The sequence below is a fragment of the Anoplophora glabripennis genome, unplaced genomic scaffold, assembly GCF_000390285.2.
Source record: "Anoplophora glabripennis isolate ALB-LARVAE unplaced genomic scaffold, Agla_2.0 scaffold407, whole genome shotgun sequence".
Taxonomy (NCBI): Eukaryota; Metazoa; Arthropoda; class Insecta; order Coleoptera; family Cerambycidae; genus Anoplophora; species Anoplophora glabripennis.
This window is the reverse complement of record NW_019416501.1, coordinates 332,312-347,689: the sequence shown is the minus strand read 5'-3', so window position 1 is coordinate 347,689 and position 15,378 is coordinate 332,312. Positions and strand designations below refer to the sequence as shown.

At 33.9% G+C, this 15,378-nt stretch overlaps 1 protein-coding gene across 1 annotated transcript in view; it reads left to right on the top strand.

Annotated features, from left to right (window-relative positions):
* The window catches only part of LOC108910006 (furin-like protease 2), a 103,707-nt gene that overhangs the window by 60,883 nt on the left and 27,446 nt on the right, over positions 1 to 15,378 (top strand). Inside the window, exon 3 of the mRNA XM_023454760.1 lies at positions 14,042 to 14,201. Coding sequence (XP_023310528.1) covers positions 14,042 to 14,201 — 160 coding nt within the window. The remainder of the gene's footprint in view (positions 1 to 14,041; positions 14,202 to 15,378) is intronic.

The window sequence follows — 15,378 nt, the reverse complement described above, 5'->3', positions numbered from 1 at the left end:
ATTCTACTACACAGCTTATTGGCAGATTATTAACGTCAAAATATAGCGATTGAGCCAAACATGCCTTAATCAATTGTTGCTCCTTTTCAAATTCAAAATTGTAAAATATAAAAAGTTACACATATTTTTACATTGATAGGGCAGTATAACTAGCGTCCCCTAGACGTAACCCCAACACTGTTGGCTTATTCGTATTTGCCACTTCAAAAAACGTAAATTTACGAATTTTCAAAACAATCGGTTAATACGTACCTACTTAAAATATGGCAAAAAATCGAAAATATGTTTTCAACTTTAACACCCTTTAGAATGAGAAGGAGCGACAATTGATTAAGGCATGTTTGGAACAATCGCTATATTTTGACGTTAACAATCTGCCATTAAGCTGTGTACCATTATTAATGACTCGCCCTGTATAGAAGCGTAAAGTTAATAATAATTTATAGCTTACGTAATCGTGAAGACGGGAAAAAGATATCTGTTTTTATAGCTAACTACAAGTACTTTCAATATCCGTTTAGTGCATTTTCAGCAGATAAAAGCTTAATGAAAGAAAAATCAAGAAAGGTACCGTGATCACTGGAATTTCTGGGCAGAGTGGGAGTGGGGATGACTGAGAGCAGCTGCGAAAAATTTTTAAAAAATGGTTATGAAAGTGTAAAAATAGGTATTTTTAGTATTGATCATTGCTCATTATGTCAACAAGTATCTCTAAAAAATTATGTGCCCGGAATGCGATAAACTCTTTGAAATTTTCTTAATTAACAATCCTGTCAATCAAAAACCACGCTATCGATCGTTGCAAAATTTTTATGGTAGAATTGACATATGTTTTACTATTTGTTCACAAAGTTTAATTAATTTTTATAAATATTTACTTATTTTAAAAATTGCTCCAAAGAGACCCAAATATACACATGATTACTACTATTTTCTACTATTTTTCGCCCATTGTCAATCCAAAATTCAACATTTTTGATTCGCAGTTGTTGTAACTTTATAGAAAATCGTCAAATAAACAAAAAATAAAGAATGAGTTATTTTGATTTAGGGCTTACTTTCAATGTTACAGGGAAAAATATGTCGAAAAGCGGGTAATTTTTCGTTCTTTTTGTATGGTTGTTGTTTCCCTGAATTTAGCAATGGTTTTTTGGAACATGCAAACTCGGATTCTTATGCTACATAATATTTGTGGTTTTTCTGTACAACAAAATAGATGACCAAACAGAAACGCCAAAGCCTTAATTATTTATTTTGTGTTTCAAAAGATTTGATTAAAATATGTAATGTCTTTGCTCATCTTTGGCTTTGTGTAGATCTGCAACTTTTTATACTAATAATAAAACTGCAAAAGATAGTCAGACATTTCGAAAATTAGAAGAAAATTTCATGAAAGCTAGTCAGAATCAAATTTTTATTGTTTTACTAAACATAACATTTGTTTTGCATACATACAACATACATACAAAAATTTAGACGTTTTAAATCTTTTTGGTCTTCTTTTATGTCACAATGCATGGCATTTTATTCATGTCTTCTGTTGATAATATTGATGGTTCATATCGGATAAATAGGTATCAACCTTAGTTAAAAAGTCAATTTAAGATGTCGAAAAATAGCCAAAATGTAGAGGTTCACCATTTTCCTTCCCCGTAATCGTGGAATGCCCGAACCTCCACAAAGGTCCAACCTACATAGCGACACTAAAGTTACTCCGATCGGACCACCCCCGCGCTCAGCGATCGCGACTGAACATTTGTTACACTTTGAATGTTAAATTTTGTTCTCTGGGGGATTTCTTATTGGTTTTGAATAACGTTTGTAGTGTTTACTCCGTGAAATTAACAAAATTCTGTCTCCTAATCCTCTTTCGCCCTGCAATCACCAGCTTATGAAAATGATGAGTCGCTAATTGAACTCACAGGTAGGCAGTTTGGCGTGAAAGACCAAAACCATAAAGAAAACACTAAAACATAATTCCGGCTGACGAGGATTCCGTGTTTCCTCTAATGAATAGCCCCTATACAAACTCGTTCCATTATCCGGATAACGAAATTATTTAGGTACACGAATTACAAGTTTCTGTTCAAAGGTAAATTTCTGGTCGGCGAATATAGGTAACAGGCGTTGGGATTAAATTATTACGTTACATGTTTTCGCGATGCGAACGGTAAATATACGACTAAATTTGTTGTTTGTCAAAACACTGTGATTATGCAATCAGTATTAAGTTTTCAAAAAATTATGCTCGCCCATAGAAAAAAATTAAAATAAATATTCTCTAATTTTAATGTACAGAGTGTTAATGAACTTATGTCAAATATTTTTGCCACATGTCCGTTATGTCAAAATACATGGATTTGTGTTAAGTAAAATGTAATTTTAAAATGTGACTTACCTCAACATTGCAAGGAGCCACCTTTTCAGAACTGCTGATTTTCATGGAAGGTCCCAGCAAAATTTAAAAAAAAAAACTAAAAATTGACACAAATCAATAATAAATTAATAACAGACAATATCCTTTAACATATCTTCGATATTTTTCACTCTGTTTTTATGGAACTATTTTTGTCATATCGAGAATATCACACTGAAAAAAAGTAAACAAATAAAATATACATATCACTATATCACGCACTCAGCATTTCGAAAATTGCTTCGATTTCGTTTCCGAATCTACTTTTTTATTATTTTTTATTGGTCTTTTTTTTCTATTTGGGCCAAAACAGTTTCATAAAAACACTTCTCTGACTTTTATTGTAAGGATTTATATAATTGATTTTTTTAATTTTGGCAAACGAAGTAATACCCAAATAGAGAATAAAATGACGCCACAAATAAATATGTTAAGAGAAACTTGTTGCGAATTCTTTTAAAAAAGTGTTCTGATAACTTTACCAGTTGAGCAAAACGTGAAATCGGTTTGGTTTTCATAATTTTAGGGCTGGATATTCACTTCTGAAACAGAAACTTGTAATTTATGTAAACAATTTCATTACCGGCATAACGTAACGGGTTTGCATAAGGCCATTTGCAACGGAAGCACGAAATCCTCGTTAGCCGGAATTATGTTTTAGTATTTTCTTTATCCTCTTGTTGTTTCACACCGAACTTTCTACCTGAAAGTTTAATTAGCAGCGCCTCCTTCTCATAAATTGGTAATTATTGCTGGGAAATCATTAACTTACGGGAAAGGTCAAATGTGTCAACAGAAAGCTACGTTTGACCTTTAGAAACACATATCGTAAGCTTATTAATTCAAATTCAGTCATGAAAACTGAATCTTGCATGATTTTCTCCTGACAAAAAGTAGTCTCTGAGCGGTGATGACGCATTCGGCCATTTCCGTTTCCCCGAATTAACGTGGCAGTTTTTTTACCAGTTTACCATCCCTTTATATCATACCAGGTGTGAAGTCAACTGACACTAGCAGCTTTTCAGATGCGGTAATATGGAATGTTGACAAAATAGCGGAGGCTGACCTCCGTTGTTCTTCGTAAGCGTTCGGAACAGAATTGGATTCTGCTTAAATTTAAACTGTTCACGACTTAATTTTGTTGCCGTTTTATTTACTTGGCTTAAGTGGCTGAATGAGAAAAAATAGTAAAAACATACAGTATTTTGCTTAGAATTCTATAACTTTTTAATATTACCTGTTTTAATTTTCCCAAATGCGTCCCTATCTATATTTATTTGATTAAAAAGTAAAAGAATTTCAGATTCGAATTCAGGGGAACACTATTACTCTTGACAAACTGACCCCCCCCCACTTAAAGTTACTCCAATTCGCAGTTATTTTTAGATGGATTTAAGGTACTGACAGAGAGCACAACATTGATTTTTGTTGTGCTAGAAGTATTATCTTGTCTTCTCGCTTTTTCTTCGCTTATAAACGATAAAAAAGTTGCAAGATGAAGAACAACTTCCGAATCTCGTCACTTTCGATTTGACAAAAATTTTAGGTTTTCATTCGCTTGCAGCTCCCTTGTACTAACAAAATTAAACTGTAATTATCGTCTGCTTCCCTCGAGGTATTTTTTTAATATCGAAAGGGAACCCTTTTTCCTCGAGCTCCGGATTTAATTAAATTTTCAAGAAAAAGGGGGAAAACTCAATGCATTCTGAGAAATCAGGTTCGGAATAACAGTAAACGTAGAAATTAATTATGGAATTTTTAACAAACTCGGGGCCTGTCGGAACAACCGCAGATTAAAAAGTTTACTTTCTCCGAAAAATATCTCATTTCAATAAAGATCCCTTAATACATCTTTTTGCTGCCGCTTTAGAGTATAAGGAAATTTTTATATGGGAGAGTATATGCAAGTAATACGTGATAAAGATTTTTCATATGAACATACTGAAATCTTACTTTGTCTTTGGCATACTAAAATATGATCAATACATATTTTTACTATAAATGTGGAATGAATTTATCGTGAATATCAAGATTTTAATCCTATTTGTCAACAATTTTAACATTTCGAAGCAGTTTTTGAAAAAAAATTGTGTTTAACACTCGAGAATCAGGCTTTTTTTTGAAAAACATAAAAGAGTAGTAATTTGTAGAATATTGAAAATATCATGATAGATACTGTAAAGTAGTGGCGTACTATTTTATTTAGAAAAATATGCCATCGATACCCGATATCTTTTTAACGAAGATAAAAACTAGATAAAAACTTTATAGGAAAGAATTCCCTTAAAATTCACCAAAGAATACGAGGTTTCATATTTGGTCACCATTTGTGAATCACCCTGTATTTCATTGTCTGACAAATCATAGCAGTTTCTTTCAAGTTCTGTATTATTTTATTTGAACGACAAAATATGTGTGTCTAAGATTTTTTGTTTTTATTTTCTATATATTATAAACTTGTTTTATAGGTATATACAATATTTAGCCATTTTAATAATTTTTCAATCACCCAAAAAAAGTTTTTAAGCAGGTATATCGGGGTCCGAGGGAAGTGAGGAGTGCAGGAGGGGCCCTATGCTTTTCTTATGGGACTAAAACTCTCTGCCAATTTGAAAAAATTAAATTCTATTGAAATTATTTGCGGTAAACATTATCTATATGGCAAAGAAATCTACTCATATCCACATAGCATACATATTGACTAATTAACAAAATAGAAATATCATATTTAAGTAGTTTTAAATTATATTTAATAAACGCATAAAGACTATGTAGATGTGGCAACAGCGCTAATAATTGACTAGCAGTTGTACACACTGCGAACCTACAAACCTCGGACATCGGAGATATTGCGCGTCAAATTCGGGTAAAGATGCGTACGCGTTCAAAAAGGTATTATGTGTAAATTATGTACAATATAATTATTATATATAGCAAATATATCGTATTATCTTCGCGAAGATTTGTATCCTTTATTTAAAATCCGTAAATCATGTGAACTCGTAAGACAACGAGAATTATGTTAATTTAGTTCTAAAGAAATGAAATGACACTCGCGCCCATCTCGTCCAACTCGAAGAAAATGTTGGATGCAATTTTGAAGGTTATGTGATAGAAATTACATTATTACTCACTGTTCGTGTTTTTAATCTCTATTTTAGTAATGTTACAAAAGTTTGGCAACTATAACTAATTTTTTAAATATAAAGTTTGCTGAGAAATATTTATGTTCCTTTGTTATTCCGTACAAATGCTTTTATCTCAAGTATTACTAATTATATTAATAATAAAGAAAACTTTATGTAACCCTAAATATTGCTGGGTAATGATTACGATATTTTTATAAACCATTAAATATATATTTATCAACTGTATTTTTTATTCCAATAAATATATCACAGCTTCCTAGTTTTTTTTTAATTAATCTAGTTTTTTAAAATCATTATAAAAAATCATCTGTTGTGGATAAGTTATTGTTGATAACAAGGTACATGGGATTTAGGAAAAATGTATGTTTGAAATCAATTTCGTTTTTATCAAGTCTTTCAAATGTATTCCCTCCTTGCTGTCAGCTGATTGCGACGTTGCCACATTAATCCTCAGTCAGACAGAAATGCAATTATTGGTTTCTGTTTCTAATTAATACAGCCGTACTATGTTCAAAAGTTAAATTAGTTTTACATAAAAAATAAGATAATACTGTGTACTATCCATGGAAAAGTTTTGTTTCTCAATTTCTGCATTTTTTTCTCAGTTATGGGCAAAAAAGAGCTGCACCGTCCATCTTCGCCATATAAACCTATGTTAAAATGAACAACTTTCAACAACAATATCTCAAAATCTAAATTAAAAAAAACTTCAAAAAGATATGACGCACAGAGGGAGCACTGGGTAATACGCTATATAAAAAATATAAAAGTACATCTGTGCATTTGAGTAAACACGATATACCTCCTTAACAACTCGAATTTTTAACTTTTAATTAAAATCTTTTAACTTTGAAAAATACAAAGCCTTCGCCAGAATTTCCCCGTTTTTCCGCTTCTCGAATGACTCGCGCTTTTAGTCCCTCTAAACTTGGCGACTCTAACTTCGAGTGGGCGTCCCTCCTATTAAAAAATAATGTCAAGAACGATACCGCGCGTCCGCCTGTATCAACTTCGACGGCGACGTTCAATTTTCTAGTCCACAACCCCCTTCAGGAAAGCATTTCTCACACGCCGCCAGACGCCCGTCCTCTCGAGGCTAATCTTCGCGAAAAAGATGCGTAAAAACCATCGAAGGGCGATCAAGTGCTTTACTTATTCATGCATAAAGCCGTTGGGCCCGGTCATCTAGTCCTTGATCCTTAATAGAGGTCCTCTGCCGCCCTAATATAATAGTGTCTGAGGACCCCAATTTCCTCCCTGGGTGTCTTCGGGGTGGGACTTTCGACGGCCGGCGGGAGATGAATAAGTGGACCGGGGCGAGGGGGGCAGGGCGGCGTGTTTTGAGGAGCGATTTAATCGCCGCAGTGGCGGTTCGTGGGTCTAGAAATAGGGTTGCCAATTTTAAACAGTCTGCATACATCAAATATTTAATAAAGAGTTTAAAAATTATTTCAACCTACCAATTAATTAGGTAAAACATTCTTAGAAGTGCCCATTAGACTTACGGATAGTCAGTGAAAAGTCGTCAGGAATATAGTCGATGATTTATTGAATTTGACACAGCTTACGCGAGTCCAATCTTGTTAGTTAAGAGGAAAAATGGTGAGCAGCGTCATTATCGTACCTTAAAGAAGAAAACTATAAAAGACATTCCGTCTCCCGCATGAAAGAATCGTCTATTCTGAAAACTGCGTTTATTACGCCTGATGAACATTACGAGTATCTACAATGACCGTTTGGTCTGCCAAATGTCCCGGCAATTTTCCAGAGAATAATAAACAGCGTCCTAGGAAAACCACGATACGGAAACGTTTTAGCACATACGGAAGATGTGTTGGTACCAACTGGAAACCTTGAAACCAGCTTGACTACCTTACGAGAGATATTATAGTCATTCAAGAAGGCAGAGCTTACGCTTCGACTACACAAGTGTCATTTTTTGTGGAAAAAGTAATGTATCCGGGACCTGAAACTGGTCATACTGATATATAACTGTGGAGCAGAAAAACATGCTATCGATGCCTAACTCGAGAGTGTTCAGTAAATAAATGTCGTTAATTTAGTCTGAGATACATTGCAATATAGGGAATAAAAAAGTGTTGCAATTTTTTCTGCGACCAACCGTTACAAAGTTCCGGCAATAAAAATATTTAGGAAATGTAGCAGTGTAACATACCTAACAAATCTCTTCTGTAAGCACTGGGGACAGTTTAGAAATTGACCCGCTTGGCTACTATATAAGAAATGTGCTCTTTACAGTTAAAATGTAAATATATTCTTAAAAATGTAAATGTTTGCCAATTTCTAGTAACACATTGAACCTTTCTTTATTATCGTGTATTTACGTGGGGTGTCATTTACCAAACGGCCCTATATATTTGTACAGGGTGTCGCCTAACGAATGTTACATACTTCAAGAGTATAATCTAGAACCCAAATGGTGTCGATTTAACCAAACTTAAACGAAAAATGTCTCAAAAAAAGTTTCTTTTTTTATTTCCTTTTTTTCTCCTTAACTCAGAACCCAGTTAACCGATTTGAGTAAAATTTGCTGTTGCTTAGTTTCTGTTCATGAAATATGCAGTGATTATGTTCCTATTAGATTAAATCATACAGGCCGTTCATTTTACTGCAACCCTTTGTTAAATAAACTTTAACACTCTGTAACTTTTTACGACATTTTTCGTTTAAGGAAGTTTGGTTAAATCGACACCATTTGGATTCTAGATTATATCCTTGAAGTGCGTAACATTCTTTAGGAAACACCCTGTATAAACCGCCGTTGGTTTGGTGTTGGGGGATGTAAGTTCCCCCGAAGTCATAATTAAATCAGGGGAAGTCCTTTAACCCTCTAAATCTTTTCAGCCCGGTCTGAATACGGTGTTAATACTGGTGAAATGTTGGGGATATTTGCAGTTTTGAGAGTTTGCATGTATCACTGACAAACAATTGTCTGGACCGAGAATTATATGGCGTAACTTTGCTACGGCTTCGGAACTATTTGGGTGTAATTTACATGGTCGCAAAGTTTTAGATTAACTATTTTAGAGTACCTAGAATAGTTACGTCAATGTGGAATAATCATATTTAGGGGGATCGAAACAAAAATTGGGTTCTTCTTATCGCGATTTACAGTAAAGATTGAAAAAAGTCGCAGTACGAGTTCTACAGTTAGAAATTCAATAGTCGGATTACAAAAAAACCTTGTAGCATATCTCTGTAGTACATTACAATAAAATATTCTATCTACACTCATAAAATTTTTTATTGAAATACACACAATATAACCTCAAATTTTATTTCCATAAGGATTTTGAGGTGGATACTCAAACCATTTCGAGAGTAATGTCCACTTTTGTAAACATTACATTGCAAGTAAAACAATAACCAAAATAGGTAATAAATTCAATGCGATTTGTATTTATGTTTCCCATACTCTTCGATAACATCAAATGAACGTATTTATTTTAATAACATTATATTTACTGACCTAGTTTAAGTATGCTGTATCACTACGTCACAAATGAATCTAAACATGTGGTCTACTAGACTGCTAGCAAAGTTCTTTCCTCACACGTGATAACATTGCATCGGGTGTTCACGTGTTTAATCTGATTGTGAGTCAAAACGGGTCAGTGTAAATTCACTTCTATTCGCATATTTCCACAAAAAATATAAAATGTAAATTTCCACAACTTTTATCAGTGTAAAAATGCTTATTTTCAGTATCATGGTGGGTGCCTCTGTCGAATGGAAAGAATAAAATACTTACAAATATGTGGAACAAGAACGCACTAACTTTGTCAATATTTTGCAAATTTGTCACAGTCAAGCCTATTTAATAGCGCAATATTAAACAAATTACATCATCTATAAAAAAAATAGATAAAAACTCGTTACATTATAACCAATCAAACGGCATTTGACGAAACTGGAGTCTGCTAAAACTTGTCTAACCATAATTGGTTTTCTCGCGATAAAAAAATCACCTTCTGAACAGAACTGAATTTTGCATTATTAAACTAAGTGTTGTCAAACATAATTCCGGACATTGGTCTTCTCAGTTTTTTCAGTTTTGTTTTTCCATAAGGTACAACCACTAGTGTATTTATTTTTTGCTCAAGATTGATTTAATCAAGAAAAAAGAATAAGATGCAGTTGTGGTTTTACCCTGAAATCAAAAACTAGGAAAACATTTTTAACAAAACCACCGTCTTTTGATATGTAGGCATTATTTTTATAAGCCCCATATTTTTCTTTAGACACACAATTTTCAATATAAATCAGCCATTCGAGCACTTTTTTCTCGTTATCGAATGAAATGCGTGAATATTACCGAAATTTCTGAACATGCCCTGAGGAAGAATCGAACAATTGGAAATATTAATTAACCGTTCGAGATTTTCTGGGAAAAACGCATTTAAGGGTAAACACGATATTACGGTTTGCGGATATAAAAGCGATTTCGCGTGCGGTTGTTGTTTTATTCGATGCAATTCGGTTTTAGTTGCGTACTTCAGTTTATTAATTGGCCACTTAGCACAAGTGGAGTTCGAGAGATTTTTTATTTTCGGGTTTAAATGCTTTTTTCAAGTTATTACTAACGTGGAAAATGATTTACTGAAAATGCATCAGTTTCAGCGGAATAGAAAATTATGTAGCCACATTCATAAATTAAGATATACAGCGTGATGATAAAAAGAACAAAATTCATAACTTTTATACTGAATGATTTAAAAAAAAAACTCCGAGACAGGTCGATTTTGTTCTCGGAAAGGGCATCTTTTATTATGATTCAGTTGTATACAGGGTGACCCAGCAAAGCTGGACAGCCAATAAATTTGTTTTTTCTTATGAAACAGCCTGTATATTTCTTCATATTCGGATAAAGCTTTTCTTACGAATATAGTGATGTAGATTTGATGGGTCTATCTCAAATAACAAGCGAGATATTGCGAGAAAATTACAATTATTTCAAAAAATTATTTAATGTCATTTTTCATAAAATAAATTGAACTTGAAAACGAAACAAACGCAAATAATTAACGAAAAAAAAAACGACAAAAGTTTGCAAGTTTAGCAATAAATATTAGGGTTCTTTTTGTTGGCACTCAGGTCACTGATAAAAATTATTAAATTTCGTTTTTTTGGTCGTTGCTTTGAAACAAAAACAGCACTATTGTAACGTGACATTTTCAAAAATTAGTACGTTATATTACCCATAATGTCATAAATTGGTTAAACGATCATTTTCCTGGCAGGTGGATAGGTAGAGGTGGCCCCATTCCATGGCCACCTCGATCTCTAGACCTAAATCCTCTAGATTACTTTCTGTGGGGTAGGATGAAGGCTGTAGTTTACGCTGCTACAGAAATAAATCCTTTGGATGAATTACAACAGAGGATTCATTTGGCTGCGAATCAAATCAGACAAAACAATTTTGAAATTTTGAGGTCTTCGCGGGCAATTCGACGTCGAGCTGAAAAATGTATTCAGCAAAATCGAAATCTTTTTGAGCATTTGCTATAAAAAGATAAGTTTTATTAATAGTGTGGTTTTCCATTATATTTATTAGTTTATTGTATATTTAATAATTTCAACTGTTTTTTTTTTACTTTGTCAAATAATAATTTACTAAAAATAATAAATTTCTGTGAAAATAAAAATTCGCAAAAAGTAAATAACTGAACTGTCAAAGCAAATAACGCCAAACACGTTCTTGTTATTCAAAACCTGCGAAAATAAAAAATATTACATATGTAACATTATTTTTAAACGGATTTTACACAAAAATGGAACATTCTACCAATATGGACCAAGAATACCCTTTTTTACTAAAAGACTGAAATTTCACACTTTTCAGTCAAAAGTCAAAAAAGTCAAAGCATGTATTTTAGTGATATCTAATAAACAATTAAGACCATTCATCAGTCGAAACCACCAGGCATATACCGGTTTCAAAGTTATTAGTTGATCCATCTATTTTTGATGTCTTAAACACATATTCTCACTCCATGTCTGTAGGTAGATATGAATAGCAAAAAACACAGGCCCACAGAAAAAGTTTCTGTACAAGGGACACCAGTAAAAGGGGGTTCAAATTGGCCGGTTTCAACGGTTACTGCGAATCTGTCATAGATATAGCAAATGAATGAGTCCAGAGCTCTTTTTCGAGAAAGTAACAATGGCTCAAACCGCATCTCTCTGTCTGCTACCGTTTTCGAGAAGAAAAATCGAAAAGCTCGAAAACGGTAGCATTTAGAGAGATGCGGTTTGCGCCATTGTTATTTTCTCGTGTCGTAACTTATAATGAAAAGATAACGGAGAAAAATTTGTAATCATACGAGTGTAATGACCAAAAGCTTCCAAGAACGGGGAACTACAATTTAGCGGATCTAGATAAATAACGACAGATATTTTTTTCTTGGGTGTTCGACAAATTCTGGAAGCCACCGAAAGCGTATAGATTTTACGAGGTATCCGGGGGACCGCATATTTCCCGTGCCCGAATAAAACCCGTCCAATTTATATCGGAGAACACAGGGGACCGCGTCGGCTCGTTACCCCCGCAGTCGCACGGCATTCCTCAAATATTGTTTACCGTGTAATCCAATAAAGACAATGTCGCCGGTATTACACCTACCGGAAGCCGAAATACAATTTTTCAGCGGACTGCGATCCGAGCAACCCGGAAATTTACCAATCTACCGACATACGGGGCTTTTAGGGGGTGTAGACGCCCTCAATTGCTGTTCCGTTCTTCTAAATAAAGACTAGTTTCCTTGAAAACAGTCAACTGTTGAAGGTATATTTAAAATAATATACAGTGCGTTTATGATTAAAGCAACAAATTCGTTTAAAATGCAGATAATTCTTTTGTGGAAAAACCCTCGGACACGTCGATTAGTATTTTTAGTTGCGGATTTTTTGACATCAGAAAATTGTATACAGGGTGTCTCAAGAAGAACATATACAGTTGTCATTGATTTTTTTAATGGAACACATTTTTAAATTGTACGGTAAATTTTGAACACTTTTTGTATAACCTACCGTATCTCTAAAATCAGCGGTTTTCCTAATAATGACGTTAGAAATGTGATAAATGGAAAAAAATTTGTTTAATCATAGAACATTATTTACATAACGATTGCTTTATAATAAATGTTCAATGCTCTGTCCGTTTACTTCAATACATTTTTGTAGTCGAAGAATTGTTTCCCGTTGAACGTATTCAATTACCTCTGCTCTACATAAACTTTAGATTTCAAATAACCCCATAAGAAGAAATCTAAAGGGGTTAAATCCGGTGACCTTGGTGGCCACTCAATAGGACCTCTGCGTCCAATCCATTTAAGTATTAGGGAAAGTTAAGAAATTGTCGAGCAGCAATTGCAAAATGAGGAGGTGCCCCATCGTGTTAGAACCATATGTCATTATGAGGAATATCTGGGTCTTGTGGATTAGGAAACACAACAGCTAAAGCGGGGATGAGTTCAAACTTAAGAAAGTCTAAGTAGCGCACTCCATTTAAATTTTCTTCAAAAAAATAAGGTCCAAGAATTCGGTTTTCGACAATACCTGCCCAAACATTTATTTTTTGACGAAGCTGTGTGTGAATCCAATGAGGATTTTCAGTTGCCCAGTACCTGCAGTTTTGTCTGTTTACGTGTCTATTTAAAACAAAAGTAGCCTCACCAGAAAAATGAATCTTTCGGGTGAAATCTAAGTGTTAATTATTTATCTCAATTATCTTCTCACAAAACTGCGTTCTTCGGTCAAAATCATCTTCTAATAGTTCATGTATCAATTGAACCATATAAGGGCGATATTTATTCTTCGGAGTATTTGTGACACAAATCCCGATGACAAATTACAATTCCTGGAGATTGTCCTAACGGCTACAATCATGGGGATTATTTACAGTTCCTTGTAAAACGTATAGTTTAAAATCTTCTGATATCTCTGCTGGTCTTCCTTTAGGTAAATCTCTAAGATGGCCGTGCTCGGCAAATTTCAATTCAATTTTGCTGACAGTAGATCTAGTAATTGTCGATCAGGACGAATTACATTAAATAAATTGCACACTTCTTGTTGAGTACACACTCTGTCTCCAATATCAATCACCATAAGTACTTCAATACGTTCTTTCTCAGATAAATGCATTTTTAAAAGAAACGTAAAACTGATAAAATGACACTTACAAACTAAACGCCGGTGATAGTTTTGTTTTTATTGTCACAAAATACTACATCAAAATGGTCTAGGGGTCAAGGAATGAAAATTTGGCATACCAGGTTGTTTTTGTTGGCTTTTAAAAAAATGTTCAAGGTTGTTCAATTTAAACATTTTATTTAATTACTTGTGTGTATTTCAAAATATCAATTTTCAACCACTTTCTAAAAAAAGCCAGACAAATGCTTTTTTAATAAATGTATCTTAGGAACGTAAGGCTGACACTTTTCCGTTTTTGTTACAGGATCCGCTGGCCAGTACAGATATCAACGGTAACGACGACGACCCCATGCCCCAGGACAACGGAGACAACAAGCACGGCACCAGGTGCGCTGGTGAGGTGGCCGCTGTGGCCTACAACCAGTTCTGCGGTATAGGAGTCGCCTATAATGCTAGCATAGGAGGTAAGTAGGACCATCCCTAACCCATATTATTCAAAGGAACATATGGTACTGATCTTCCTCAATTTTTTCCTTCTCTTTTTTATAAGGCCAGACCTAAAAAAAAAAATACGTGTTTCATTGTAAACACGATTCCTAATTGGTCCCGAATTAAACGCATTGAATACTGTAATAAAAAGTAGCAAAGTGTTATTAACTGTTTGTAATGTAATTCTTGTGAGGAATAAAAGTTGATTTATTATCAAAAGTTGCTCCCAAATTTTTAAATTCACAGCAACGTGACACAATTGAGGCTATGAGCGGCAAAATGGCCTAATCCACAAATATGACATTGTGGCTAAACCAATGCAAACGCTTTTTTACCATTATAACTTTTAGATGCAAATGAGCTGAAGCCACCTTTGGCTTCGAAACGCTAGATGGCGCAGGTAGTATTGTTTTGGCAAATATAAAAGGTTGCGAATCTTTAATGGTAAACCGGCCTAAGCTTCATAATTTGTAGTTTAGGCCGTTCTTCCACAATGTGTTAAGTAAATGTTTGTAAGCGTGGTAGTGAGATCGTCAACTTAATTAATGCAAAAATTAGTTATTACACTAGTGTTTACAGCATGAATTCTCCAGAAAACAGTGGCTCGGACATAGGTAAGTATACATATATTGTTAGTAATTTCTTTCCGTATTGTTAACTGTAGTAGATACAGTTATTATGGAACCGAAAAAAGACAACTGACGGTGAGAAAGTGTCTTGGTTGCAAATTCAGTTGCTACAGTTTACGAAAGAAGAGCGGTTTTTAATTAAATAGAAAAATTCCAATAATGAGTTCGTGGAGTTTAAAACAGTAGACATACGTAAAAGACGTGCATCTAGAGCAGTTTCTGTAAAGGATTTGAATATTTTATATCCCAATGGTCATCTAATAGATATAAAAAAAAAGAAAAAACTTGTTGGAACTGTCACAATATATACCGCCTGTTCATTTAAATTTTTACCAGAGCCTACAAACAGCTGAAAATGCATCGGAAGATTTCATAGATGTTGAGTTCAGCGAGAATGAAGAAGAAATCCTTGAGCTGTAAACCGCAGTTGTTTGCAAATTAGTGCATATCATTATTTATTTATGTTTTACATTGTATCTTAGTTTTATTATTATTGTTCTTTCTGAAATAAACAAAGTTCGTC